The sequence below is a fragment of the Tiliqua scincoides genome, chromosome 1 (assembly GCF_035046505.1).
Source record: "Tiliqua scincoides isolate rTilSci1 chromosome 1, rTilSci1.hap2, whole genome shotgun sequence".
NCBI classification, from domain to species: domain Eukaryota; kingdom Metazoa; phylum Chordata; class Lepidosauria; order Squamata; family Scincidae; genus Tiliqua; species Tiliqua scincoides.
The window spans coordinates 177,420,272-177,447,877 of record NC_089821.1 but is presented as its reverse complement, the minus strand read 5'-3'; the positions used below and the strand labels follow the sequence as shown (position 1 = coordinate 177,447,877).

At 42.2% G+C, this 27,606-nt stretch overlaps 1 protein-coding gene and 1 pseudogene across 1 annotated transcript in view; both read right to left on the bottom strand.

The window, feature by feature from the left end:
- The window catches only part of RIMS1 (regulating synaptic membrane exocytosis 1), a 219,220-nt gene that overhangs the window by 12,551 nt on the left and 179,063 nt on the right, over positions 1 to 27,606 (bottom strand). The window contains exons 7-10 of the mRNA XM_066622705.1: positions 9,150 to 9,217; positions 6,941 to 7,051; positions 4,998 to 5,097; positions 3,636 to 3,759 (exon numbers count right to left, since the gene is read on the bottom strand). Coding sequence (XP_066478802.1) covers positions 3,636 to 3,759; positions 4,998 to 5,097; positions 6,941 to 7,051; positions 9,150 to 9,217 — 403 coding nt within the window. The remainder of the gene's footprint in view (positions 1 to 3,635; positions 3,760 to 4,997; positions 5,098 to 6,940; positions 7,052 to 9,149; positions 9,218 to 27,606) is intronic.
- Positions 15,124 to 15,226, bottom strand: LOC136638416 (small nucleolar RNA SNORA17; annotated as a pseudogene).

Genomic DNA, 27,606 nt, shown 5'->3' with positions numbered 1-27,606 from the left:
GTAGTCACTATAGCTACTGGTGCTGTTTTTTCCCCCCAAATGACACAAACTGTATATAACTCACTAGAAGCTTTTATACACTCGCCTGAAGGAGTTTGCTGAATGAAATCGATGAAAAAGTCTTAAAATAACAGAAAGAAAAAAGAAAGCAACATGGAAAAGGTTAACACATGCCACTTCTTAAATAATGTATTGTGTTAAATGATGCACCGAAACTAATACATAGTTCTAGACTTAGGCTGCAATCCTAACCCATTTTCCAGTACTGACAGAAGGGCAATGCAGCTCCAAGGTAAGGGAACAAACATTCCCTTACTGCTGCGGTTTTCAAACTTCCAGGGAGTTTGAAAGTCACAGTAAGTTCTTGAGGAGGAGAGGCAGAGGGGTCGGGGGGAAGGCAGCAGCGTGATCCCCAGGATCGCGCAGCTCAGGGGGGCTGCAGGGGCTTGTGTACACTTACCAGAGCCTCCTACAGCCTCCCGGCGGAGCAGGGAGCCCTGCACGGCTGTCTGCAGAGCTCCCTGATGCTTCAAAAGTGAAAGTAGAGCAATTGCGCTCCACTTCTGCTTTAGCAGAAGTGGAATGCAATCGCTCCAGTTTCACTTGAGAAGCTTCGGGGAGCCCTGCCGACAGCCGCACAAGGCTCCCCACACCCCCGGGAAGCTGCTGGAGGTTCTGGTAGGTGTAGCCGAGCCCCTGCAGCCCCCCCTGAGCGGCACGATCCTGGGGATCGCGCCACTGCCTCCTCCCTGCCTCCTGGCTGCCCTGCCCCTTAAGGAGAAACAGGCCAGGGCCTACAGACTGGGCCGCCACGATGCCCCAGTCTGAAAATTCATGTCTTACTTTGAGGAGGCCTCCATGAGCGCCACCCAACTGCAGGATGCAGCACATGTTCCACTGGCACAGCTATACCAGTGTTGGAAAGTGTTTTAGGATTGCGCCCTTACTTATAGAGCCTACATCAATGGTGTAAAACAAGGCCTGTGGACTGGATATAGCCACAGAAGCTCTTTATCTGGCCCTCAGCACCACTATCAGCTGCTTTCAGCATCAGTCACTATCAGCTGCTGAGCTGTGCTGAGGTGTCACTGCTGAAAGGCAGCTTGCATGATAATTGGGCTCTCCCATATCTTAAAAACATGATCAAGTTTTGCGTATTTTCTCTTCTGTCATTTGCAGCCAATGAGTTCCTATGCAGGAAAAAAGTACTTATTTTTGGTCATGGCCTGCTTCATGACATCACTTCCTGCTTAATGACATTACTTCTGGCCTTCAGTAGGCATCATGAATGCTATTAGGCCCACTTTACGAAACAAGTTTGTCACCTCTGGCCTAAAATCAATGAAATATACTGCCCTTCATGGCTGAGGACCAGAAGCATCCTTTTACATATATGAGTAGATGTGAATGAACGTGATAAGATTTTTTAAAAATTGTATTCCCAAAATTCAGTTTAAACCAATCTGAAATTGAAGGCTTACAAGAATCCAAAGGGTCCTCCCATGGCAATAGAACTTGCTAGCCTTTGCAGAGGCCTGTAGGCATAGCAGGTAAGGATGATAATTTGGCGCACCATGCCTTGAGCGCCCTGCAAAGAATTTGGACTGCATGGGGTGGACCAGACCATCTGCACTGACTCTTTCAGAACAGCAGGGAAGACATGATATATGTAAACCAAAACCTTTGTGGAGGCCTAGAACACTCTCACAAGTACATAGTACATTTAGGGTAAGAATGTAGGAAACTGCGTTTAATTGAGCCAAACCTTTGGTCCATCTAGCTCAATATTGTTGACTGTGGTTCTCCAGGCAGGAATTTTTCTCTGCCTTTCCCTGAAGTTGCAATAAAGTGAATCTATGACTTTTTTGCCTGCAAAGCAAATGCTCTTCCACTAAGCTGCAACTCCAGGAACAGCTAGAGAACCTCCACAGAAACCCAGCCTTAGACATCATAAGAACATAAGAACAGTCCCATTGGATCAGGCCATAGGCCTATCTAGTCCAGCTTCCTGTATCTCACAGCAGCCCCACCAAATGCCCCAGGGAGCACACCTGATAACAAGAGACCTGCATCCTGGTGCCCTCCCTTGCATCTGACTTAGCCCATTTCTAAAATCAGGAGGTTGCACATACACATCATGGCTTGTAAACCAGCTGGTAGACCTAGGCTCCAAGTTCAGGTGGGAGCCAAGGTCTACCCAGGCGGTAGACTTGGGTTCCAAGGCAGGAGCCTAGGTCTACCTAGACAATATACCTAGGCTCCAAGGCCAGATGGGAGCCTGGGTCTACCTAGCTGGCAGATCTGGGCTCCAAGTTCAGGCAGGAGCCAGGTCTACCCACCCAGTAAACCTTGGCCATGGAGGCCATCAAGTTCAAGCTGGAGCCCAGGTCTATCTACTTGGTTGACCTGGGCTCTGCAGTTGGTAGTGCTCATGGCTCCCAAAATACAAAGACTGGATCCTCCCCTGGGCCAGTCATGATGGTGGCTGCCAGGTAAGCAGTTTCCCGGTCACTCTTCAGCTGCAAACCTCCAACCAAAACACTGTGCTCGAAGAGCTGCACTGGTTCCGCTTTCTGGCTTCTGCAGAACTAATGTAAACCTCCAAACGCAGCGCTGTGCTTGAAGGTTTACAGAGGCTCTGAGAAGCCAGAAGGCAACTGGAAAGCAGAGCAACAGCTGTGCTTCCAATTGCCACAGCCACCACCCTCCTCCTTTGAACTTGAAATGACATAGTGATGTTGCGTGATATCACAACATCAGCAGCCCAGGTGGTGGTAGGGCTTGGGTACGCCGCTGTGATAACCGGAACACCCCCATTAAGGACTGTGACCTACCCGCATTTGCTACATGAGACACCTCTTCTCTGCTTGTGGAAGCTGCCACCCCCTTACACCCATCATTTTATTCAATGGTATAGCGTACAAGAGAAAAAAAAATGGGGCCATAATTTAGGTCTAAATTATTTTAGGCAAGTATTTCTACAGACGTAATTGTTCTTGCATGGCACAGAAGTGAAACATATGTAAGCTTGTTTGATAACAGGCCTTTGTTCAATCTCACTCGAAAGAACCATTTGCCTCAACGGTGACTAAAGAATATTTAGCAATGTCTGACCTCAAGACACAGATTTTGGTTTAATTACACTGATTAGTTGAATATCTGCAGTAGCAGGCTACAGCAGCAAGCCACTGATGGGGTTTGATCCAAGTACATCACAAAGAATCTGGACCAACATTTTTAACTTATCTCTGTCATCTCAGCTGAAATCCCCAACACAACTTCTACTCATTAATGTGCGGTTTTCCCAAGAGACTCATTCAATGAACAGAGATTACGTAGAAACAGGATTGCCTAAGATGAACCCATGAAGCAGACTACTACTTTATTTTCAAAACATTCTGTGCATTTTATGGTAAAGACAGAATGGAATAGGAAATAGGCTTAAAGAGGGAAATTGTCTTTCAATATTAGCAAAAGAAAACTGTCGGAATGGTTCATAAATTACAGCTTACTTACATGCAAATGTGCATGTAGACTGTCACTAACCTGTTCAAATATACATTTTGCAGTATGGTTGAAAACAGAATTCTGATTGCAGCAAGGTATATTTAAAAAGCAAACTATTTAAATCTTACCCAATAGGCCTTGAAACAATAATTTCAACTTGAGGTTCCGATTTTGATTCTAAAATAATGTTGTAAACTTCTTCATTTGTAGCTCCAGGAAGGTGTTTACCATTCCATTCTAGAACTTCATCTCCTTGAATTTAAAAACAAGGGAGAATTTATTTCTTGCTACTTATATTATTTTGCATGGTATGCACATGCAGCCACAAAATACCAAGTGTTAATTTTTTTTTTCCAGGCTAGATATGTGGGAGAGCATTCATAGGCGTCAAAACCTTGGAACAGAGTAGTGGAGGACATTCTTGATATCAACATTTAGTGTTGTTCATTTCTGCTATAATATATTATGCATTAACACTATAAACACAGACATCTTGCTCCCACTGGTTCCAAGGGGTTGGTAGAGCCCACACTTCTATCACTTAAACTGTTTGCTATAAGGAAGAGTCTTCCAGTGCACATTCCCCATTGTTTCTCTCTGCATAAAAGAATGGGAAGACTTGATACTCTGCAGAGCTCTGGTTAGTAGCCAATATCCCTAACCAGAAGCAATATGATGTACATGTGGATCTTCCATATTACAGGATTTCCACATTCACATCAGTGAAGGGCCGCAAGCATGTACATGCAAAGTTGTTTCTGCTTCTGAAGTTTATGGGGATCATCACACAACTGGGTGAATCTGTCAATTTTATCAATGAAGTTCATTTCTTAATGTCAGAATTTAAATGAATATATGGAAGCCTTTTCCAATGCTCTGTATAATCCTCTTAGGGCGCAATCCTAACCCCTTATGCCAGTGCTTTCCAGCACTGACATTAGAGCAATGCAGCTCTGAGGTAAGGGAGCAAACATTCCCTTACTTTGAGGAGTCCTCCGTGAGTGACACACAACTGGGGGATGCAGCACATGCCCCATTGGCACAGCTATGCCAGTGCTGGAAATGGGTTAGGACTGAACCCTTCATGTTTTACCTGCTTCATATATACATAGCTAAATCTACAAATTATTACAAATATTTATGCCAATATAATTTTTTCTTAGATAGTCTGATTTTGCTATTGTCACATTATATTTGTTAATATTTGTTGCAATATTTGTTGCAACATTGTTGCAACAATGAAATATTTGTTGAAATATTTGTTTGCAAACATTGAGAAATGTGTACACACTAGTGTAGCACATTATGATGATGATGATGATAATTAACTGTATTTATACACCATATTTCAACAAAAAGTCAACAAGGTGGTTTACAGAGAAAAATCAGATAACTAATGGCTAACATCTAATGGCTAACTAACATCAGGCAATAGTAGTACTATAGAACTTCAAAACATGAAGAAAATTTCATTCTAGTCACTGAGTTACCTGCTCTTAGATGTCCCACCACATCAGCCAAGCTACCTTTCTTTACTTTGGTAATGAAGGCACCAAGTCGTCCTAAATCAGTCATTTTCCCTCCTACAACCTGAACAAGAAATGGGTCAGTTTTTAGAACACACCAAACTACATAAATACTGTGGAAAGAATAGAAGGTATAATCATCATGTTCACATTTTTGTACCATTGCTTTCTGATCAGAATGTTTATATAATATAAAACACAGACCTTAAATGCTCTGAAGTAAAAATACAGGTGATATTTATGTCACCGATATGGCTTAGATCCAAAGATCATGTTGCCATGGAAGGCATTCCCATTTGCACTGGTGGAAGTTACCCTTGCACAACTCCTCCAGAGATCTGCTCTGGAGTTGCCTGACCCTTTGGAGCCCAGTTTTCTGAAGATGAAGTGGGCTGCAAAGGAGAGAACAGGTCATCTCTCTTGGCGTCAATGGAAGTATCTTCCACTCACCCAGTGTAATCTAATGATCCAAAAAAACCAGGGATGGCCAACCTGCAACACACCACATGCCACTTTTTATATACAGAATTTTGAACATGCAATTCCCCTCTTATTTCAGCCCTCTCTGCACCTGCTAGGGTGGTTTCGTCAGCCCATTTGATCTGCTGAGCTCTGCTCAGCTATCTTCACCCCACCCCGGGCCTTGTCACTCCCTTTCTTGGCTTTGTGCTGGGAGAAGTGGCATACGCTTGCAGCTGCGGAGCGCTGAATTGGCTGGCATGGCCATGACAGGCCATGCACGTGCCACTTAGGAAGTGTCAGTGTGCCATTAGTGGCATGCATGCTGCAGGTTGACCACCCCTGATTCAAGCCATAGTGTGAAAGAAACAAATTACAGACTCATCAGACCAAATTCATTTGTACAATGGGTTCTCTTGATGTCTACGATGTCATGCTATGTGCTTGTGAAGGGTTGCCACTCCCATTTCCCATCATGACTCCCATTAGGACTGCCGAGACCAGGGAAAAGGAAAACATTTTGCTGATGACTGCCATGTTAACAGAAAAATTCTATCAGTGTCCTTCTTAGAACTAAGCTCTGTTGTAGATCCAGAAGGAAAAGAGAAGGGAATTTCTGGCTGCTGTCAGTGCCCATCTGAGATCAGGACAGCATGTGAAACTCAAACCTTTCTATAAAAGGAGCATGCAGAGCCCAACTTGAGCAGCTATTCAAAGTGGCAGCATGTCCTGTTGGTGCTTTCAACCAGCAAGCCAACCCCAGTAGACAGTATTGTGGGCTTCCCCCCATCTGCTAAGAAATGTGAAATTCACCTGTGTGTATTTTTAAGAACCAGGAGTCTTCAGGGAGGGGGGAGGAGTCACATTCTCTCCTCACAAACACTGGTATTCCTCTGAAAGGGCAAAATAGTCAAGAAGGGGTCATAGACCATACTTCCATTCAGAGCCTTCATGGGTCCCAATTGTCCCCAAAGTGGAGACAACACAGCGACATCATCACGTGCATCACCACACCACCTCTTGTGCCACCACACCCCCTAGCATCTGAAATGGCTCCATTTCTGAGCCAAAGGGACACAGAGGAGGGCAGGAGGGCCGACTTTTCCTCCACTTTTACTGGGTTTTTTTCTCCTTCATCTTTGCTGCTGCCACCACTGACACCCAGCACCCCTCTTCGGTGCCTGGAGCGCCTGCCCCTCCCACACCACTGAAAATACACTTCTGCTTCTATTTTATCACTTGGAAATAAAGATAATACATAATAGAGTTACCTCCTTTTCCACGTTTTTCATCCCGAGGCAAGAAACTCAGCGAGTACCTCAAGGCAGAAGCATCATCTGTAAACTATTTTACTCATCCAGGCCATGGGAAACAAATATATCTCAAAATTTGAGGTTGCCTTTGAATAAATGGAAGTGAATTTATAATAAGTCTTCCCCAGTACTTACTTTCAGTCCCAGTAATGCACCTGACTCTTTTGGCATGGTTGTTCTCTTGTTGAGAATAACACGTCCAATGAGGCGGTCTCCCTCTTTAGATGGTTGCCACGTTACAGGATGCTATTTAAAAAAAAAAAAAATCAGAGAAAGCAAAAAAGTGGGGATATCTTCCTGTTTTACACGTATAAATCTAGTTTCCTGAACAATTTCATCAAAATTCAAATTGCCTTGTGTAATTTACCACTTTAAAAAATCTTTTGTAAACATGGTAATAACACTGGATATAATTTATACATTTATTTATGGATTACAGCAGCAGATAAATCACATCTGCATGATTCATTGTGTTGGATCCATCCAAGAGCTGGATCCATAGAAATGTGAGTGCTACACATTCTCTTGCCCCTTCCTCACAGCAGCCACCTGCACTTCTTGAAAATCCTCTCCAGGGGGTCAGAACAGCTTAGGACAGCGGTTTTCAATCTCTCCAGGAGAGTTTGCAATACTTTAAGTCCGTGCGGGGGAAGGCAGCGACAAGATCCCTAGGATTGTGCCACTCAGGGGGGCTGCAGGGACTGGGATGTACTCACCAGTCCCTAAAGCAGCCGTCCTGGGGTGTGGGGAACCCTGCATGAGCGTCTGCAGGGCTCCCCAGCTCGTTAAAAGCAAAGCGATTGCGCTCCACTTCCTCAAAACTGTAAGTGGAGCGCAATCGCTCCACGTTCATTTCTAACGAGCTGGGGAGCCCTGCAGGTGCTCGTGCAGGACTCCCCACACCCCAGGACAGCTGCTGCAGGGACTGACGAGTACATCCCAGTCCCTGGAGCCCCCCTGGATGGCGTGATCCTGGGGATTGCGTGGCTGCCTCCTCCCTGCCTCCCCCCAGCTCCTGTCCCTTAAGGGGAAAGAGGCCAGGGCCTTCAGGCTTGGGCTTCGCAACACCTCAATTTGAAAAACCACTGGCTTAGGACAAGATGCAGAGGGATGACATTGGAGTGGCAAAACTGGAAGGGCATCTTGAGTAAGCCAAATCACGTGTCCACTCATTCAAGGCAAAATTTGAATCCAAACCTGTAGGCTACACAACATGTCAGCCACTGTGGATTGCAGCCCACCAGCCACAGATTGTGGCCAACCCAGGGTCCAATAGACCTTATTTGCTGATGCATACCCTCAACTGCAAAGTGGATGTTATTAAGCATCTAGTAGGACACAATCACAGCTATAGTGTTACCTAGATTTTGTGGGACAGAAGTTGTGAAGTTTAGTAACAATGAAAGAGTTTAAATTCTAAAACATGCAAAATCATAGTTTCTGATGAGCAGCCCATTCTTACCAAGGCCTCATGGCACTGTCAAAGTAGCACTGCTGTTGTACACTATGGGACTGCTGGAGCAAATGGCCTGAGGCCTCCAGCAGCTCCCAGTTGCCACACTGGAGCAGGTGAGGTGGTGGAGTGGGGAGCTCATGGGCAGGAGGGGGGATCAGGGTAAGAAATGGAGTGGCTGGGAGGCATTTTGAAGGTGGAAGGGGTTTGATCTCAGCAACACTAGTGGACACTGAGATCCTATCTCCATTTTCCCAGTCTGAAACTCCCTGTACGTCTCTTTGGACTTACGCCTGCAAAATTGCTGGCGTGGGTTCAAGGAGACGTATTGACAGGCAGGTGGCCTACGGAGAGGTATTTTTTACTTACCTCTCTCAGGTTGCCTGGTCACCTACCCACCCTAGCATGCAGTGTATGCTCTGGTAGTGTGGCTGTATGATGTAGGATGGTGGGGGATAGGATCAGGGCATAATACTACAAAGGGTTTTCTTTGTTCATTACTTAACATGTAAAATATGTTAAAATTGTGTATTATGAACACTGTATACAAAAATTGCATATATTTTACATACTAAGAAACCTCTGTGTGCCTTATCATAGAATACAATTTTTGCCACTCACTTTTGAAACCTCTTCGAAGAAGGATCAGATCTCAAAAATCATTTTTCCCTATAAATTATCCCCACTAATAAAATACCAGTAATTGAATAATTAAGGCCATTTTACTATGTGTATTACAAACAGAAAAGCAAGTACTTCATAACCTTTTTTGAGATTAGAATATTAACTAATATCAGAACAAAACTTTTAATCAACTGCCATAATCAAAATACAATAAGACATATATTTTAAGGCTTTAATCCTACCATTCTGTTTTTGCACATTTCTTACCGAGCCAATAGGGGACGTCTCCCTACTGTGCCATGTGGCAGGATCCAGCCAGTAATAATCCAAGTCACCTGAAAGATAGATGAATGGGAAGAACTGTGTAATCCCTTACACTAAGACAGTTCTGCAACTGTAGTGTATCTGTTGGCAGAAATCAAATTTAAATAGTTTTCTGAAGCAGTTACATTAGCTTTATCAAACTATCAGAAATATCTGAGTTTAAAAAGAATAGTCACGCATACACTTTCCATTAGCCGAGTCTGTTTTGCTGTGAGCTGATTGTCAATTGCTAATAGGGTTTTTTAGGAAATGCTGATGTTGCAAATGTATCAGCATATAAGGAAGTGCTGCACTATGGGGTGATTCAGACTTAATGCCAAATTGTAATTCGGAATTCTGCAGCTGGGCAGAGGAGAGGACAGGACTGTGGGCTTCCTGCTCCACTCCTTCATCACCTTGGCTGCTGCATCTCCTTCACTGCAATTCTGGTTTGCAGGGGAAGCATCAACCACAGTTTGCCATTTGATGAAATGGGAGGCTATGATTGCACAAATTGGGATGGGAGCAAGAAAACTGCAGCACACAAGGAGAAGAGGGAGTAAGGAGAAGGGAGCATACAATTCCCCAGGTTCCTCTCTACATATTCATATAATGATAAACCACTATTTGGCATTATACTGGGGATCAACAGGTCTGAGTCAGCACAAAGGCCCATCTAGCTCAGGGTGGCCAAGGCTGACTGACAGCAGCCCTCCCCCTTCCCCAATTTCAGGCACAGTTGTTTCTAGTCCCATTGCCTAAGAACTACCTTACTACTGCTTTCAAAGCCATATTCTATTTGGTTGCTGCCACAGGCACTCCTTCACTGCAAGAATTCCCTATCCTCTGTGAATGTGCAGCACTTGTGTGCCCGCATAAGGCTGGTTAAGTGCATGTATTTGTAAACAAAACAAATTATGACCAAAAGAGGCACCATATGTATCCAGTTCTCTCCTCCAAAGAAAACTGATTCTATAAGGCTGACCTGAACCTCCTGCTGCACAGGGAAGGGCCAACAGGAAACAACCAAAGTCACAGACATGAATAAGAGAATCAATAAAGAGTTCATATCAATTAAAAAGTAAATTTTGCATGGGATATAGTCTGCATTCTATAATACTGGCTTGATAAACAGAGAAAACTCAACTGAGTGATTATGGGATGAAAAGATAGGCAGGTAAAAGAGAAAGGACAGAAGGACAGAAAGGATGAATATATGCAATGGAAAGGGATGAAGAATGATTTATATCAGTGGTTCTCAAACTGGTGGGTTGCGACCCACCAGTTCATGTAACACTTCCCCTGTCCCTTTAAGGGGTGGGGGAAGGGGAGGGAGGCAGCGACGTGATCCCCGGGATCGTGTCACTAAGGGGGAGGTGCTTGTAACATTTTTTTACAATATAGGGCTGCAGCAGGCTGCAGGAGGTGCAAAGAGCCCTGCACAGTCCTCTGTGGGGCTCCCCGACACTTGGAATCTGCAATAGAAGTGCTTTGCGCCCGCTTCTATTGAAGGTTCCAAGCGTCTGGCAGTGCTGCGGAGGGCTGCGCAGGGCTTCCTGCACCTCCTGCAGCCTGCTGCAGCCCTACATTGTAAAAAGTAAGTCACAAGCACCCCCCCTTGCCCCCCTTTAGCCATGCGATCCTGGCCTAGCCCCTCCCTTACTTACTGAGGGAGTAATGCTCCCTCAAAATTTGAGAACCACTATTTATATAAATCATTATATGCTTGTGTGTTGTGCAATGATAGCTAAAGAAATGAATTGCTTTTGTCAATTGAGTCAGAGAGAAAAGGACAGAGACTGAGAGGAAAAGAACAGCAATCTGCAGAGATAAGGAGTATAGGAAGCACAGGCCAGGGATCTGGTAGATGTTGCTGAGAATCATGCGATTCCTTTTCAAAGGAGATTTACAGCCTAATTCTATCTTTGAGATAAACCAGTGTATCTTCAGATATGCTGGCAGAACAGCCCTGCCCACCTGCCCAGGGCTGTAGAAGCCCACCTACTAATTGATATGCCACAGATGCCATGAAAATGCAGTGCTGACATACCTTGGATGTCATTTGAATCCCAGTGCAATTCCACCAGAAGGGAGAGTCCAAAACAGGGTGGAGATTGGGGTGGATATGGGGGGGACAAGGAGGAGTGCTAGTGATGAAGTAAAGGGCATGCCTTTTGCTGCTGATGCCACTGTAACCTGTAGGAGGTAGGAAGTGCCATGTCATGTTGCGTGTATGTGCGTGTGTTTTGCATCTCCCCATAGTTGGAGCTGGTAATTGCTGCAGTATTGCTCATTCCTAGTGGCTGGTGGGGAGAAGGGTGGTCCCGGTATTGGCCCTGCCCCTGCCCCTGGGAGAACTTCTCTGGCCTCCAGTGTTTGGGCTGATTGGATGTGATGATTGGCTCTTTGAACATCACACCAATGGCATACGGATGTCACACCAATGATGCTCTGACATCAGGACACTGCTCCATGGATCAAGGGCTGTGTTGGTGTTTCAGTGGATGCTGGGGGTGTTATCAGAAGGGCTGTGTCAGCATTGCTTTGCCAGGATGGGCTTGGCATTTGGCTGTTGTTGCACGGGCATCTATGTGCTGTGGCATGGTGTCCACATAGGATTGGGCCATTAGCCACTACTTTATTTCTGGTTGTAAAAGAGAGTGTGCTGTGCAGTCCCCTGTTCAAATCTCATCCCTGCAATGAATTCATCAGGTGGTCTAAGACAAGCCACTCTCTCTCAGCTGCAGCTTTTCTCCCAAATACCATGTAGGGCTAAAAACAATCAATCTCCTGCCCCCACTTCCCTGTAAACAGTCAGGAGATGGGGATAGAAGATCTTTTTTAAAAATGCCATTTCCAGCACTACTGATGAAAGAAATCATCCAAAATGAACCTCCTGTAAGGATACACAATAATGCATTCCACCTCTCTCTAAGGAGCATTTCAGTTGGAACACTGTGCCCAGACTATAGAACTCCTTGCCTCAAGAGATCTAGCTAGCTTCCTCCTCTTTGCTGTTTCCTTTTTGTTTAGGCACCTGCCTAAACTGGCTTATTTGTTATCATGTTGATTTGGAGTGGTTCACCTGCTCTCTTTTGATCAGTGATCAATAATCTCTTTTGATTATTCTGCTTATTTGAGGCTTTATTGTTTTCTAAAATTGGTTTAGATTTTCTTTTAACCTCTTCATTAACCTTTGGTTGCTTTCATAAATAGAAAGGTAGGATACAAATTCTCTGAAGTAAATAAATGAAATTTTAGATGATCCAGTGAGGTTTTAATATCATCTTCATTAATAAAATTGGTGATGAAATATTATAGAAAAGTGATTATTGATCACTGTTAAGTCTTAATGGTATTCTTCCTGGTCTTTTAAAGTTAGGTTTAAGTACACCAGTAAAGTGACACTGATATTAAAAAAAGTTTTTTAAAAACTCACATTAACCCACATCATAGTTGTGTAACACTTCTTAAAGCACTTCTCTGTGTAAGTAGAGAAATAAACCATACAGTTATAGCTTGCATTTTATCTTTAACTGATGACAAAATGAAACACATTTAAATTAATTAAGCCTTACTCCCTAAAAACATTTTTAAAATTTTCTATGCCAATTGGTTATTTTCATTACCTGTTGCACTGCACAGATAATCGTATTGGAATAAGAATATCATGATCATAAATCTACTGGAGTTCATCAAAAGTATTGCCTGTATGAGGAAGTACATGAAAGCAAACTTTCCCTCTCCCTTATCCCCACTATGCTCTCTGAAAAGCTGCTTCTGAAGGTTAGGTCTATGGCACAACAATATAGTGACTACTTTGTGACCACACATAGTCCACTGTCCACTTTCCAGCACCCATAAGGACAGGGAAATCTAGGGAAGATATTAAAAGAGACACTGCAGCAACTGCATTCTGCAGACATCCTGCAGCACATTCCAGCATGTGCTGTTTAGAGTGCATACAGAAGTGTATACTTGACCAAGATACGGAAATGGCATGTTGCCTTCTATATATATATGGGAACTTATATACCAAAAGGCAAACCTCTCTCTCTCTCTCTCTCTCTCTCTCTCTCTCTCACTCACTCACATCACAGTGTTACGGAATGGTGATCACTAATCTGTCGTTCTTGTTCCCACTGGAGGAGGGAGGAAAGCAAGATGCCAACATCCTTTATTCCACTTGTTTAAGTGGAATTCACACCATGTACCAACTGCTTGTAATCTTAAAATATCCTGGATAAGTCAGTGCTTGCCAGGGACATGAAGGACTAAAACCTTTCTCCCAGCCACAGATTCAATAAGCAGGAGGGGAAAAATCAATAGTATTTATGCACCACTAGATGTTTCTGAATAAAAGCATGGGGTAGATCTTGGGAGCAAGAAGGACTGCAAGTTTTTATTTTAAGTCGTGGGGAAATCATGAAGCTTGGTGCCTATTTTATGTGATGAATAAATGATCATAAGATCTTATGCTGAGTCAGACCATTGGTCCATCTAACAGAGTATTGCCTACCAATACCAGTGGTTCTCAAACTTTTTAGCAGTGGGACACATCTAAAAAAAGTTTCATTTTACCAGCCACTTAAGCCTATGTGGCTATAATAGTGATTGGGCAGCAGTACTCCCCCCAAATAGTAGGGAGTACTGTTCAACCCTTGTTGCACATAGCCTAATCTACCCTGTCAGTTTCATGAACCACCAAAATTGGGTTGTGTCCCACTGGTGGGTCAAAAACTCACGGTTTGAGAATTGCTAATCTGAACTGACGGGGGAACAGCTTTCCAAGGCTTTAGACAGGTCCTTCCCAGCTCTACCTGGAAATTGAACCATGGATTGAATCTGGGACATGTGTTCTACCACTGAGCTATAGCTAGGGGAGTTTGAAAACTGTGTTATTTTATTCAGCCCATTGTGTTTAGTAAGATGGGCAGCCCAATCGTAACCTGTCCTAGAGTAGACAGCCAGGCTGGCCTGTGTGTCACCAAGAGCAGGGTTTTTGACTGGCTGTGGCACAACTTGGGGAAAGGTTAGAGTCATGTGTTTGTCATAATGGACTACTTTCTTGAATAATTACAGAATCTTATCACCATTATGAACTAGGCACTCATTAGTATGAATTCGTAAGTCCTATTTTGTTCAATGGGCTTACTCTCAGGAAAGTGTGGTTAGGATTGCAGCCTAAGATGATTACTGGGCTGGGACACCTTCCTTATGAGGAAAGGCTACAGTGTTTGGGCCTCTTCATCCTAGAAAAGAGGCGCCTGAGGGGGGACATGATTGAGACATACAAAATTATGCAGGGGATGGACAGAGTGGAAAGCGAGATGCTCTTTACACTCTCACATAGCACCAGAACCAGGGGACATCCACGAAAATTGAGTGTTGGGAGAGTTAGGACAGAAAGAAAATATTTCTTTACTCAGCATGTGGTTGGTCTGTGGAACTCCTTGCCACAGGATGTGGTGATGGCAACTGGTCTAGATGCCTTTAAAAGGGGATTGGACAAATTTCAGGAGGAAAAATCCGTTACAGCTTATAAGCCATGATGTGTAAGGGCAACCACCTGATTTTAGAAATGAGCTATGTCAGAATGCCAGATGCAAGGGAGGGCACCAGGATGCAGGTCTCTTGTTATCTGGTGTGCTCCCTGGGGCATTTGGTGGGCTGCTGTGAGATACAGGAAGTTGGACTAGATGGGCCTATGGCCTGATCCAGTGGGGCTGTTCTTGTGTTCTTAACTAACATGGCAGTGCGCCAAATGGGGCTACTTGGATCCTAGCAGCCCAGTGTTAGGCCAGGCCAGAAGGGGGTTAGGATCCGGCCTAAGTGCCAAATCCTAGTACCACCCCCATCCCAGGCCCAGTCTGCCCACCAGACCATCTGCTGCCTGCCTCCCCCCACCTCTCTGGCCTCTCAGATCCCCCATGCTGGCCAAGGCAGGCCGGCACAAACCTACCCTATCAGGCTGGATCTGGTCTCCCAACTCTCCTGGTGGTGCAAAAGCGCCTTATGACACTTTTGCAAAACCTCCAGGCCAGCGCAGGGGACTTGCACCTGCCCCAAAGTGCCTTTGGATTGCACTCTTAGGCAGTAAATCTATCTTACCAGAAACAAACACCTCTAACTATAGCCCTTCCTACACAATCATGTTCTAACTCACCTCCCCACAAACATAAACAACTTTCGAAACTGCAAGTGATCTTTTTGATAAGAACTGAAAAACTAAAAATGAAGCTGAAAATGTTACACAACTCAGAAGTATCATAACAGTTCATTTGTCTGTAAAAATATTAAAGCAACACTCATCATACAGAAACCCATCTATTACTTAATAATGCATAACTTATTCCACATTTCAATGTTCTAGGTTTTGTAAAAAGAGGTTGCAAAAGATAATGCATTATAATTAAAGAATGTAGATGTAATGTTTCTGTTCTCTGTGCTGAGAGAATGATAGCCATTACAGAGACCTTAGATACAGATATTGATTGTATCTCATTCTAATTCTATTGTGTGTCCCATACCCACTGATGCAGTGGCACCAAAATGTGGGGGGAGGGGCAGTTGCAGAAGTCTCCTCTGGTTAAGGGAACAATTGAACAAATAAGGGACCTGCTCAAGCTAAATAGCTGGTACAGATCCACACGAACCTGCTTTGTGAGATCATGTTCGCCAAACCTGCCCACTTCCCACATCCAATTCATCCATCCCCAGTCCGTATTCCACACTCCCCCACGCCTCTCCCTGCCACCTTAACTTTAGTGGTGGGTGGCTCCAGTTCTGAGCACGCTGCTGGAATGGCTTTTACAACTGGTGCCGACTGCTTTATGGAGTCAACACCAACAAAAGGGGTGCTACAACCAGTCCCTTTAGGATTCAGTTGTTATATCTCACATTTGTACACCACCCTTTAGCTCCCAAGAGAGCCCCCAACACAGGTGACAACAAACAAAATAATTAACATGTCAAAACATATAACAAATCATGAAATTAAATGTAAGAAAAAAAAACTTTTAAAATAACCAGGAATAGAAAATTAAAAGAGATAGAGCAGTAAGAGGGAGAGGGAAACAAATTATTTCAGCTGGGGATACTGCAGCACAACTAAGGGCACAATCTTAATCCAGCTTTTCAGAACTGATGCAGCTGTGCCAATGGGCTGTGCAGTACCTCCTGAGGTGGGAGGGCAGTCACAGAGGCCTCCTTAAGGTAAGGAACATTTATTCCCTTTTCTCAGGGCTGTACTGTGGCTGCATCAGTGCTGAAAAGCTGGATAGGACTGGATCCTAAAACAGAAAAAAAAATTTTTTGCTAGATGCTGAAAAATGACTCATGAGAGGACCAGATGAACCTCCAAATGCAGGGAGTTCTATCATCTTGGGGCTGCAACTTGGAGAGCTGCAATCAACCTCAAATTATGTGGAATGAGCTATTACTGTCTGTCCAGGGAAGCAAAATGGGGAGATGGAAAAAATGGCACATCCACGCTTAAAATCTGCAACCTTCTCATACTGGGTTCGGAAATGAATTTCTGGCGAAAAATGAATGTTTGGCCAAGGCCCATCAATGAATTGAGCATGCTCTAAGAAAAGGAATAATTAAGACTTCAGAATGAAGGAGGGCAAAGCAACCTCTGATTCTTAGGCTTCCCTTTTACATGTAATTTGGGAAAAGAAAGATTAAAGTAATCTCACCTTGTTCTGCTGACATGAAGATTCTAGGTCTACTCTCATGTAATTTTTTTCTGCTTATTAGAGATTACATGCTCATGCTAAGAATCATATTGAGCCATTAGTTATTTGATTTTTCGCGGTAAACCGCTTTGTGAACTTTAGTTGAAAAGCGGTATATAAATACTGTTAATAAATAATAATAATAATAATAATAATAATATATAGCCCTCCTTTCAAATGCATCCTACAATTGAATGATCTCATCTTAAAAAATCCTTCACAAAGAAATTTAACAAGTCAGAGAGACACTAGGCTACATCCTCACTCCCAGAGCTAGCTTTCCATTTTCTTAAATACAAAATATTGACAATGATTTTGCACAAATATACTTATTCACTATGTACATTCTATTAGTTACTTCTTGAAATGAGCTGTTTCTGACCTCACAGAATCCTGACTTATAGCCTATGATCTGCTGCCGCTGTGGCACTGTAAATGTTGAGCTGCTATTGTGATCCAATGCAAGTGGCCAAAGGATCTGTGCACCTGCCAGAGGCAGAACCAGCCTACATCAGAGCAGATAAGGTGCTGGTAGGGGCAGTTGGGGGGTAGTTGGGGGGAGGTTCAGGAAAAGGAGCCAGTTAGGCCAGGAACAGTTTGGAGATGGAAGTGGATCTCAGTGGCAGTCATGCACACTGGATCCTGTCTCCATATTCCCAGTCCAACATGCCCCCTGCTGAGGTGAAGGAGCTGACCTACTTGTTCCAGTCAGGTCTCTGGGGCTAATTACCTCAGACTAGCAAAATAGGCAACATAGGTCTGAGGAGACCCATTGACCGAGGAAAGTAAAAATGTTTTTACTTACCTCTTCCAGCCATTTGGTCACACATGCTCCCACATAGCATGCAGTGCATACTCTCTAGCCATAGCATAAAAATGGAGTGAAGTTTGATCCCCCTTTAGGTATGCTAGATCAAGTTGAAGATGTACTTAGGCATGATGTTGTACAAATCAGTATCATGTACAGAGCATCAAATGTATCTATACAGGTTCAGAAAAGGACTATGGGGACTTGTAAAAGCTCTCCTTGAACAAGGGATGACCTTTTAAAGTTCTCACTCTCCATCTTGGATAACAATCTGAGCTGGAAAAGAACTGCAGTCTTCCCACCACTAGCCCTGTCTGCTCTTCCCATGCCCAGCTCCCCCTCATAATTTCCTTTCCCTTAGTTAATTATCAAGCAATGGGGACAGAGGGACAGACAGATAAGTGAAGAGAAAGAAGGAAGTGGAGCTGGCCAAGATGGCTTTGGGGATGAAGAGGGCTGGCAAGAACATGAGAGGACATTTTCTGAGCCCCAAATTGAGTTTGGAAAATGATCTGAGCTTGTCTAATTGTTATCAGAAGACCCCAGACCAGTCTAAGTTAAATTTCTGCCCAACGTTGCATATAGACAACAGGGATCAAATGTGTACACCTGTGGACTGGGCAGAAATGGGTTAATCTGAGATGAGCCTGGGAGAGTTCATTCATCAAAGGTTTGGGGTGAAAGGAAAGAAAATACAAATGCAAAAAGGAGCACTAGCACAAGAGCACACTCTGGCAAAGGTTATTCTGCGAAAAACAACCGATACACTCATCTTTATCTGCCCAGTAAAACTTCAAACACCTCAATAGGGTCACATAAATACGAGCTCCTAATTCATAATGGTGATAAGATTCTGTAATTATTCAAGAAAGTAGTCCATTATGACAAACACATGACTCTAACCTTTTACCTAATTATCAGTATGGCAATTATGGTATTTTACAGTAAGTCTGTAGGTCAGACTAGAATGTGCTTGGCACATTCAGTTTGTCCTTCACTTCATGAAGTCCAGTTGCTTTGTACAGTATCAAATGCATCAATACCTGGACCTGTACAATGTACAAAATGGAAAGGAGATGCTTTCAAATGGATACGCTGTATTAAAATATTTTTCAAAAGCATACTACATGATAATAAACAAGCTATAAATTGCAATTCAAGTTAGAGCTATGAAATTTACTGACCACAGCACGACTCAGGAGATGCAGGGCACATCAACTCTCTTCTGCCAAAGAGATTAGCTAAAAATAATATATCTGAATGATTATTTGTTTCCTGATGCTGAAAATCTCTGAAATCTTTACTTATTCCATCCTTCAGCATGCAATATTATTTATGGTTAAACAAGATTTATCTTGATCCAGAAATACATTTATTGACATATACTTTTATTCTAAAACCACAATCACATCTGAAAAAAATCACATCTGAAAATGTCAAACAGTATTTGTTTTCTCTATCTATATATGAAGTAGAATAAATATTTTGAATTCAAGGAAACCCTTCAAGAGCAAAATGGCTCTGTGCTTTGAATGCAGAAATCATCTATTGCTTATACTTTATCCCAAGAGGAGAACTTAACAAACCGCATAATTACTGACAATAATATTTCACCAAAACCAACCATCTCAAATTCTGACAGTACCACTAAGATTACCTGTCCCTGAATGCAAGGAATGGAGAAGAAACTGAAGGAAACCAGCAAACATAGCAGCATCAGCTCAGAATGCCTAAATGAGCAGAACTGGCTCCAGGCAGGATGCTGAATTCCAGCCTGTAACTGTAGTAAACCCGTAACCGCAGCAAGGGAAAAAAATCAGTGCAAAGGAGGTCTGTAAGAAAAGTCCCTGAAGTCCTCGTCTCCTGAGCCTATGCCAAATTATTCTGCAATGTCAAACATTCAACCACAGTGACACCAAACAAGGCCATAAGAACCACTGCCATCAGTACAAATCTCTGCAGCATAGAGAGAGCATTGATTACTGCATTAATCTATACATGCTCAGTACAGCGTATAAAGAATTGCTCTGACTACAGGGAATCTTTAATGATTTTGGGAGACTCGAATTTACTGTCTCATGAAGCAAGGCGTAAAAGCACTGTTCCCTCCCAAAAGAGATTTGAAAATGAATGCTTTATCTGCTGAAACCTGACACACAGAAATACTATGCAGAAGCAAAGACATCGATATCATCAATAAGAATGCTGCAGCCATTATTTCTGTTTAGCACTATGGCCAAATTTTACTGGACAGCTGAAGCACAGGCATAATGTAAAATAAATCTAAACATCCTTAATTAATGGCAAGTGACCCGAGTTTTGTGACTTGGGTTAAACAATGATAAGACCCTCTTGATGAAGTTTCCCCTCTGGCAAGTTCTTCTAGATTTGGAATTAGCTAGTAGATGCGCATTTGCAGGTTTCATCCCTTAACCAAGGTCATGATTTTCAGTGCCACCGATATACTGATGGCATTCAGTTATTCTGTTCTACCCCAGACTTACAGTATTACCTTCCATGCAACCCTACATTTAGAATTGCCTGTGTAATACTACCACTTAGATGTGTCATCACCATGTCAACATGCCCAAGACTTTTGGCCCAATCCAAAGAAGACCTACAGCAGAGGATCATTGGAGCTGCTGCCATAAATGCTTCCAGTGCATTGGAGCTGTTGGAGGAAACAACTGGAAGCTCTGCACACCCACCACACATGGACCCAGAATGACAGAAGATGGAGGCGCCATGACGTTACAACCCTAATGCTAGTGCACTATTGGTCTGCTGTCTCCCCCCCCCCATTGTCTCAAAACAATCCTCAGCTGACTACAAGTGTGCCTTGCAACTTCACAGTTTTTTTACATAATGACTGCTTGTTCGGCATATAGCTGTACCAAAAGGGATCGTAGGGATTCTATAACATTCCACAGGTAAGTGGAGAAGTTTATAACAATAAACATTTCATAGATAGATGGAAGAGTATATACGAACTAAAACAAAGCATCTCCTGTCTTTTATTACTCTTGCCAGAATATTGGAATAGAGATATGGATGAAAAGGAACTGGAAAGCATAGGATTTTATCTATCTTTGATTCCTCCCATTCCTTATCTCCTCACATTCAATCCGTCACCACCACTTCCTGCCATGCAACACAGCAAATACATCCTGCCTCTGTCCTGCCTTGACTAAAATTCTTCTTAGGCCTGATCATCCTGCCTGGTCATCAATTCCCTTGACTCCTACAATAGCTTCCTCTCTGGACTTCCCTTATCAGACTATTCAAATTTCTGCTACAAAATAATTCACCTCCCGTTAACCAGATCAGGTGACACCCTTTTGCTGGCATCCCCCCTCCTTCCAGATCCAGTACCCCATATCTTTTAAAAAAAAATATTTTATTTATTTATTACAGATACAGGTAAGGAAAATGGATTACTTAGGGCACGTACAACACAGGTTACACATGAGGGTATTGGCCCTAGATTACAACATGCATCGTTCAATTAAAAAAATCACATAATAATCATCAGTACAAAGGCTATCATATTTATCAGTTAAAAATTTGAATTTACCGAAACACTAAATAATGTTTAACTGAAATTATCTATCCAGTCATAAAAAGACTTCCAGTATTTTCTTACTCTATCTAAATCTCTTTCTTTCATTCTTTCTGTTAAAACTTCCATTTCTGCTATTTCATAAATTTTGTTCATTAAATTTTCTCTAGCTGGTACATCTGTAATAATAATAATAATAATAATAATAATAATAATAATAATAATAATAATAATAATAATAATAATAATAATAATAACTTTATTTTTACCCCGCCTTTCTCCCCGAAGGAACTCAAGGCGGCTTACAACAGATTAAAAACATAATTTAAAACAAATAAAAACATATTCACACATATCATAAAAAACAGCAGTCAGAATAAAAAATAGGTAAAAAGAGCATAGAGCAGCAGCAAGTCATAAAAGAATCAGGCCTGTAAAAAATATTAAAAGATGTTAAAAAGGCCGAGAACTCAGAAGGCTGTAGATTTCCATTTTTGTGCAAACAATATTCTTGCCGCTGTAGCAATATGTACAATAAGGTATTTCTTACACTGGTCTTTAATTTCTGATGTCACATTTAGGAGGAATATTTCTGGTTTGGAATGGTAATACACACTGCAATATCTCTTGCAACAATTTATGTATCATTTTCCAGTATTTCTTTGCTTTTTCACATGTCCACCACATATGATAAAAAGTTCCTTCAACCTCTTTACATTTCCAACAGTTATTTGATAACCCAGAATACATTTTTGCTAATTTCTCTGGAGTTAGATACCATCTATAAAACATCAGTACCCCTTATCTTTAAACACACTTGGTTTTTCCCATCCTGACTTTCCATTATATACTTATTCCATTATATACTTATTTCATTATTTCCACTTTCTCAGCTCCACCACACTTAGGGACACCAAAGTCTCCTGATCCCTTAAATCAGGGGTGCTCACACTTTTTTGGCTCGAGAGCTACTTCGAAATCCAGCAAGGCCCGGAGATCTACCAGGGGAGAAGGAAGCTCTGACAGACATCCCCTTTAATGTATGGAGCCCCTGCTGGAGTCTAGTCAGTTTCGTCAGTTTTGTTGCTGCATACCTGAAGAGCAGCTAAAGTGTCAGTTTCAGTTTAGTGTCAGCTAAATATGTCAGTTTCGTCTAGTCACTAGACGAAACTGACATATTAACAGTTTGGAGAGACAGGGCTCCGCGATCTACTCATTTTGCCTCGCGATCTACCGGTAGATCGCGATCCACCTATTGAGCACCCCTGCCTTAAATGATTTCACCTGTTCTTTCATGGCTCTATACAGTACTTGCATGTCCCTCTCAGAATACCAAAGTGGTTCCACTTCTCTCCCAAACCTGAACTGATATGGATCCAAGCGGTGTACAGCACTTTCTTAGCACTGGCAAATATAGGGAGGAAGCATGGGTAAAAGGACACAAGTGTCCAAGATAGTACATTGGTGTCAGATAAAAGAAGCTCGGAAAGTTTGCATCCATAAAGATAGAGTTCACCTCTGCTTTCCACATTAGATTTTAGACAAACATAATACAGAAATAGGGCTTACAGCATGTTCTTGATAATGCCCCAAGCCTGTATTCACAACTGAACTCTTGGTCTTGCCCCGAATGCTTGCTCCCTCCTTCTCTACTACTTTCACTGCTGCCTCCTCCCATCCATGAGACCTCGGTCGCCACCAGCCAGAGAAAACTAACCACTAGTGTCATCACCAGGTTGCTCAAGATCCTGGGGCAAAGACTTACACTGGAGCCTTTATGGCACCCCTCACCCCAATCTCTGATGGTTCAAGCGGAACTACCACTGCATCAGCGCTGGGGGTTCCATATACTGAACCCAAGTGGGCACTCTGATGGTCATGAGCCTTTGGGCACTGGCTGACTGCTAACAACAAGAAACCCCCACATTCCCCTACTATAAGTGGCAGAGGAAAGAGCATAAGTGAACAAAGTGAGGGGGAAGGAGCAAGAGCAACAGACTGGTGTGCTCATGGAGAGCTTCAACATAGACTTTGAGTGCTCTGAACACCCCAGGTACCCTTTGTTTGTGTTATCTCCATCTTCAGCCTAAGTTGCAAGATATACTTTTAAAACTCACAAAATTTAAAAAAAAAATTACACTACATTCCAACTAACAAAACATTTCTGGTTGCAAAGAAGTTGCAAAGTATCTTTATACTGACCATCATTCTGCTCTGACATTTTTTCTTATCACTATTGTGCCTGTTTATGTGAAGCATGCATTTCAATTTTTAAAGATCTATTCTTATTGAGTCTCTCTATTGTCTGCTTTATTATGTCTCTCTATTGTCTGACACGTTAAGATTTTCCTATAGAATTTATGTCTGTGAGAGATTTTCAGAACCATTCAATTCTTTCTGTGGAGTGTATAGTTGCAACTGAGAGTGGTTTGTAATTTTTCAACTGCAAGGGGAAATTCAAAGTTCACAATTAAGTATTTCCATAAATTTCCCAGTGCCATGCGACAAGTTAGTGTAATATACTGTATAAAAAATGGTAGTAGTAATTGCAGCTTCTGGTTTTAATATTACTCATGTGGATCCAAACATTTGATGATATACAGGTCCAGCCTTGTTATACATGGATTTTTTATACATGGATTTGACTCAACACAAATGGCCCCTGCAATTGCGAAAGGAATGTGCTGATACCTGGAGAAGGGGAAAAATGCACCCCTTTAAAATCACAGTTTAAAAAATTGCTTTTTACTGTTGTAGAGAGACAGTCATACAAGTGATTACAGGTATAACCTAAGTATCCACAGATTTTTCTAGCTCAAAGCTGATGAGGAAGGCCCTTTGAATTAAAGGAAAACAGTTGTTTAATAATGCCAGAGAGGGCAGCCGGCTGACAATCCATCAATCATTCTCTCTGCAACTTCACTCCTCCCTTCCCCCTGAGCACGTGAAAGAAGGCTAAATGGCAGCAATTATCACCTTCTCCATTCTTTCCCCCTCACTTGGGCTCCTGGTGAAGGGAGGAGTTGCTGTCTCCTAGTGAAGCCTAAGCTCCTGGAGAGAGACTGATCGACTCTGTGTGCATTACAAAGGTCAGCAAAGCTGTTTTTAAATCACCTGAGAAAAGAGACTTTGTTTTTTAAATTGATTTGCTATAGTGCATTTTTTGCCATTCACGTGGGTTCTTGGAAGGGAACCCTGTGAATACTGAGGCTCAACCTGTATATAGTGCTCTAATAACTAATGATAAGTAGCAACATGAACACAAGTAGTTTCCTCATTTGGTAAAAGCTCCCCACTCTCCTAGAATGGCTCTTCTCCATCTGGACTGGTGAAGTGTGGGGGCAAAAAATCCTACACTTCAAATCTCATTCAAACCATTACAGAAGTCTAGTAGTAGATCTCATTCAGCCCATTTACTAACCTAACTGAGCAAAGAAGCACCTTTTCAAGTGGTGCTCCTCTTCTACTTAGCAGCGAGAGAGAAACTGTCCCTCTTCACCCCAGTGGCTGTTACTGGTGTCTCTTCTGCATCACTTTTTAGACTGTGAGAGCCCAATCCTATTAAAATTACCAGCACAGATGCAGCTGTGCCAGTGGACTATGCACTGCATCCTGCAGTGGTGGGGCAGTCATGGAGGCCTCCTCAAGGTAAGGGAATGTTATGGGACCTGCTTTTCCATGGAATCATCCCACAGCAAAGATATAACACTGAAACGCTCATAGCCATGTAGATAGGGCCCTGGGCAACGATTTCACCTTAAGCACAACCTGCCTGCATAGTGACAGGCCTTTAAACATTACAGCAGTGCCATGGGATGAACCCACAAGGAGGTGGACCCCGACACTGCACCTGTAATGTTTAGAGGTTCACAATGATGAGGACAGGTTCCATTGTATATGTCATTAAGCATGAAACCATCATCCAGGGCCTCACCCATGTAACTTCAAACCTTACAAGACTACAAATTACAGCTGTGCTATGGGATGAACCCATGGCAAAATGCCCATCTCCTCTCTGCTGTGGTATAAAAGACACCAAAAGCTCTCACTTAATTCAGGGACTCTCAGCAAAATTTGAAGCTACAGATAGGAAATTCCTCCTCGCTCCAAACAATTCACTTCACTAGAGAACGCTAATATTCATTACTGTTCATTCAAACATTTGTTCCCAAAGAGAGACATCTTCCTTGTACTAGTGAAAAGCATTACAAATACTCTTCCAACTAGTATCATCATCATCATCCAGCAAACCATTTAAAGGTAACATTAAATCTATAAAAGCCAATATATCACTCAGGGACTCCAAACAAAAATGTGTAATGGAACCTCATGAATCTGATTAAACACATCTGTGAGAAATAACAACAAGAATAAAGCATGCATCCTGACAAGGGTATAAGGCACACAGCATCATACAGACAATGTCCTAATTCTCATTAAGGTGGTAGGGAAGCAATTTCATCTACTTTTCTATGTAGAGGGAATGATTCATATGCAGGGTCGCACCTACAGGCAGGTTTACCACATCAATCCATTATATCAGTTGGCATGACCTGAAAGACTGCTGCCATTGTCAGGAATTAGTCCACAATCTTCACAATTTGCCTGTGCCTGTCAGTGAGGCCTGGGAGCTGCAGACCCACAGCTATTTTCTATATGTGAAGAGCTGAGCCTAGCACAAGTTATCACTATATAGTTGAGATAAGGCAAGGCCCAGATGCAGCAAACCTATCTGTAAAAAAAGACAGATAATTGCTTTATGAGTGCAGGCTTTTTTATTAGTGAAAAACATCCAGCTGCTTCTAGAATTTTCCATGGAAACAGATATATAAACCCCAGGAATGCCAACACCGTTTGGATTTCACCAGACTGTGTAGTCATGTCCCAAATCTAACCCACTGGAGTGAGTCTGCTGCTGTCAGGAATTCTTAGTCATTGTTGGAAGCTTTTAAATCTTTTTTCCCTAATGCATCCTCTATATACCAATAAATCATGTCTTTTTAACATATATTCTGATATATCTCTCTCTCTCTCTCTCTCTCTCTCTCTCTCTCTCTTTGGCTTTCCTCCAAACCGAAGTAAAGCAGAGTCTGATTGGAACACCATCTGAATTAAGACAATTGTCTCTATGTTTCTGAATGACTATATAATATATATTAAAATATTATATCTTACTATATTAATTAAATTATGTATAATATAATATATTATATTGGATTCATTACTCATTAGATTCTGTATATAAAACCACACCTCTTGATATCTAGAATTTAAAAAATTCAACAAAATATCCTGGAACCCTTCTAACACAGACACATTATCATCATTAAGCAGCCCATCTAAACACCTTATTCTGAAATAGTCAAAGTGGTGAAGCTCTGAATGTGAGCCAATAAACTAAGGGCACAATCCTAAACAGGTCTACTCAGAAGTAAGTGCTATTTTGTTCAATGGGGCTTACTCTCAGGAAAGTGTGGTTAGGATTGCAACCTTAAGCTCATTCCATACAAGACAGAGGTACACCTGATGAGCACCTATCTATTTTGGAGGGTGATGTACTGTCCCTGAAGACTCTGGTTTGCAGTTTGAGGTTATGGTCTTTATCTTCAAAGCCTTAAATGGAGAATACTTAAAGGATTGCCTCCCTCCATATGACCCTGCCCTTGGGAAAGACTCTCCTGTGAGTCTTTGGTGTTAGGCATGCTGCATTGGTGTTGGGCATGCTGGAGAATCCAGGATGTGGACCTTTCGTTTTGGAGAGAACTGTCTAGACACCTCCCTATCTTGTATTTGATGTCTCCTGAAAACATGTCAGTTCAGGTTGGCTTTTAATCTCAGTTATCATTTTATGGTCCTATTTTGCTGCCTCTGCTTTTTGGTGTTTTCTGCAGTTTCTCTGTCCTTCTTAACAACTAATTTTTGATTATGGCATTTGATTGCTATATTAGTTGATCACTTGATTATTGCATTTATTTTTAACTGCTTTATTACCTGCCTTGAACACTCATTAAAAGACAGAAAAAAAGACAAACACTTTTCATATAAATGAATAAATAAGTAAGCGAAGCCACATCTATTATCCATATAGCAGAAAAAATCATGTACTAAATCTGCACATGGACATATAGATATTAGCAACAATTTTGCATGCTTAGAAGGATGTATAGCTATCAGGAGCATTGCCGTACTTGCTGCAGTTTTTAAAAGAAGATAATCCTGACAATAGGAAAAGAGGTAACATTTGTATTATTTATAATTATTTGTCAGCTTGTACTTTCCTGTTATGTAACTTCAAATGATTGAGACTCAGACTTG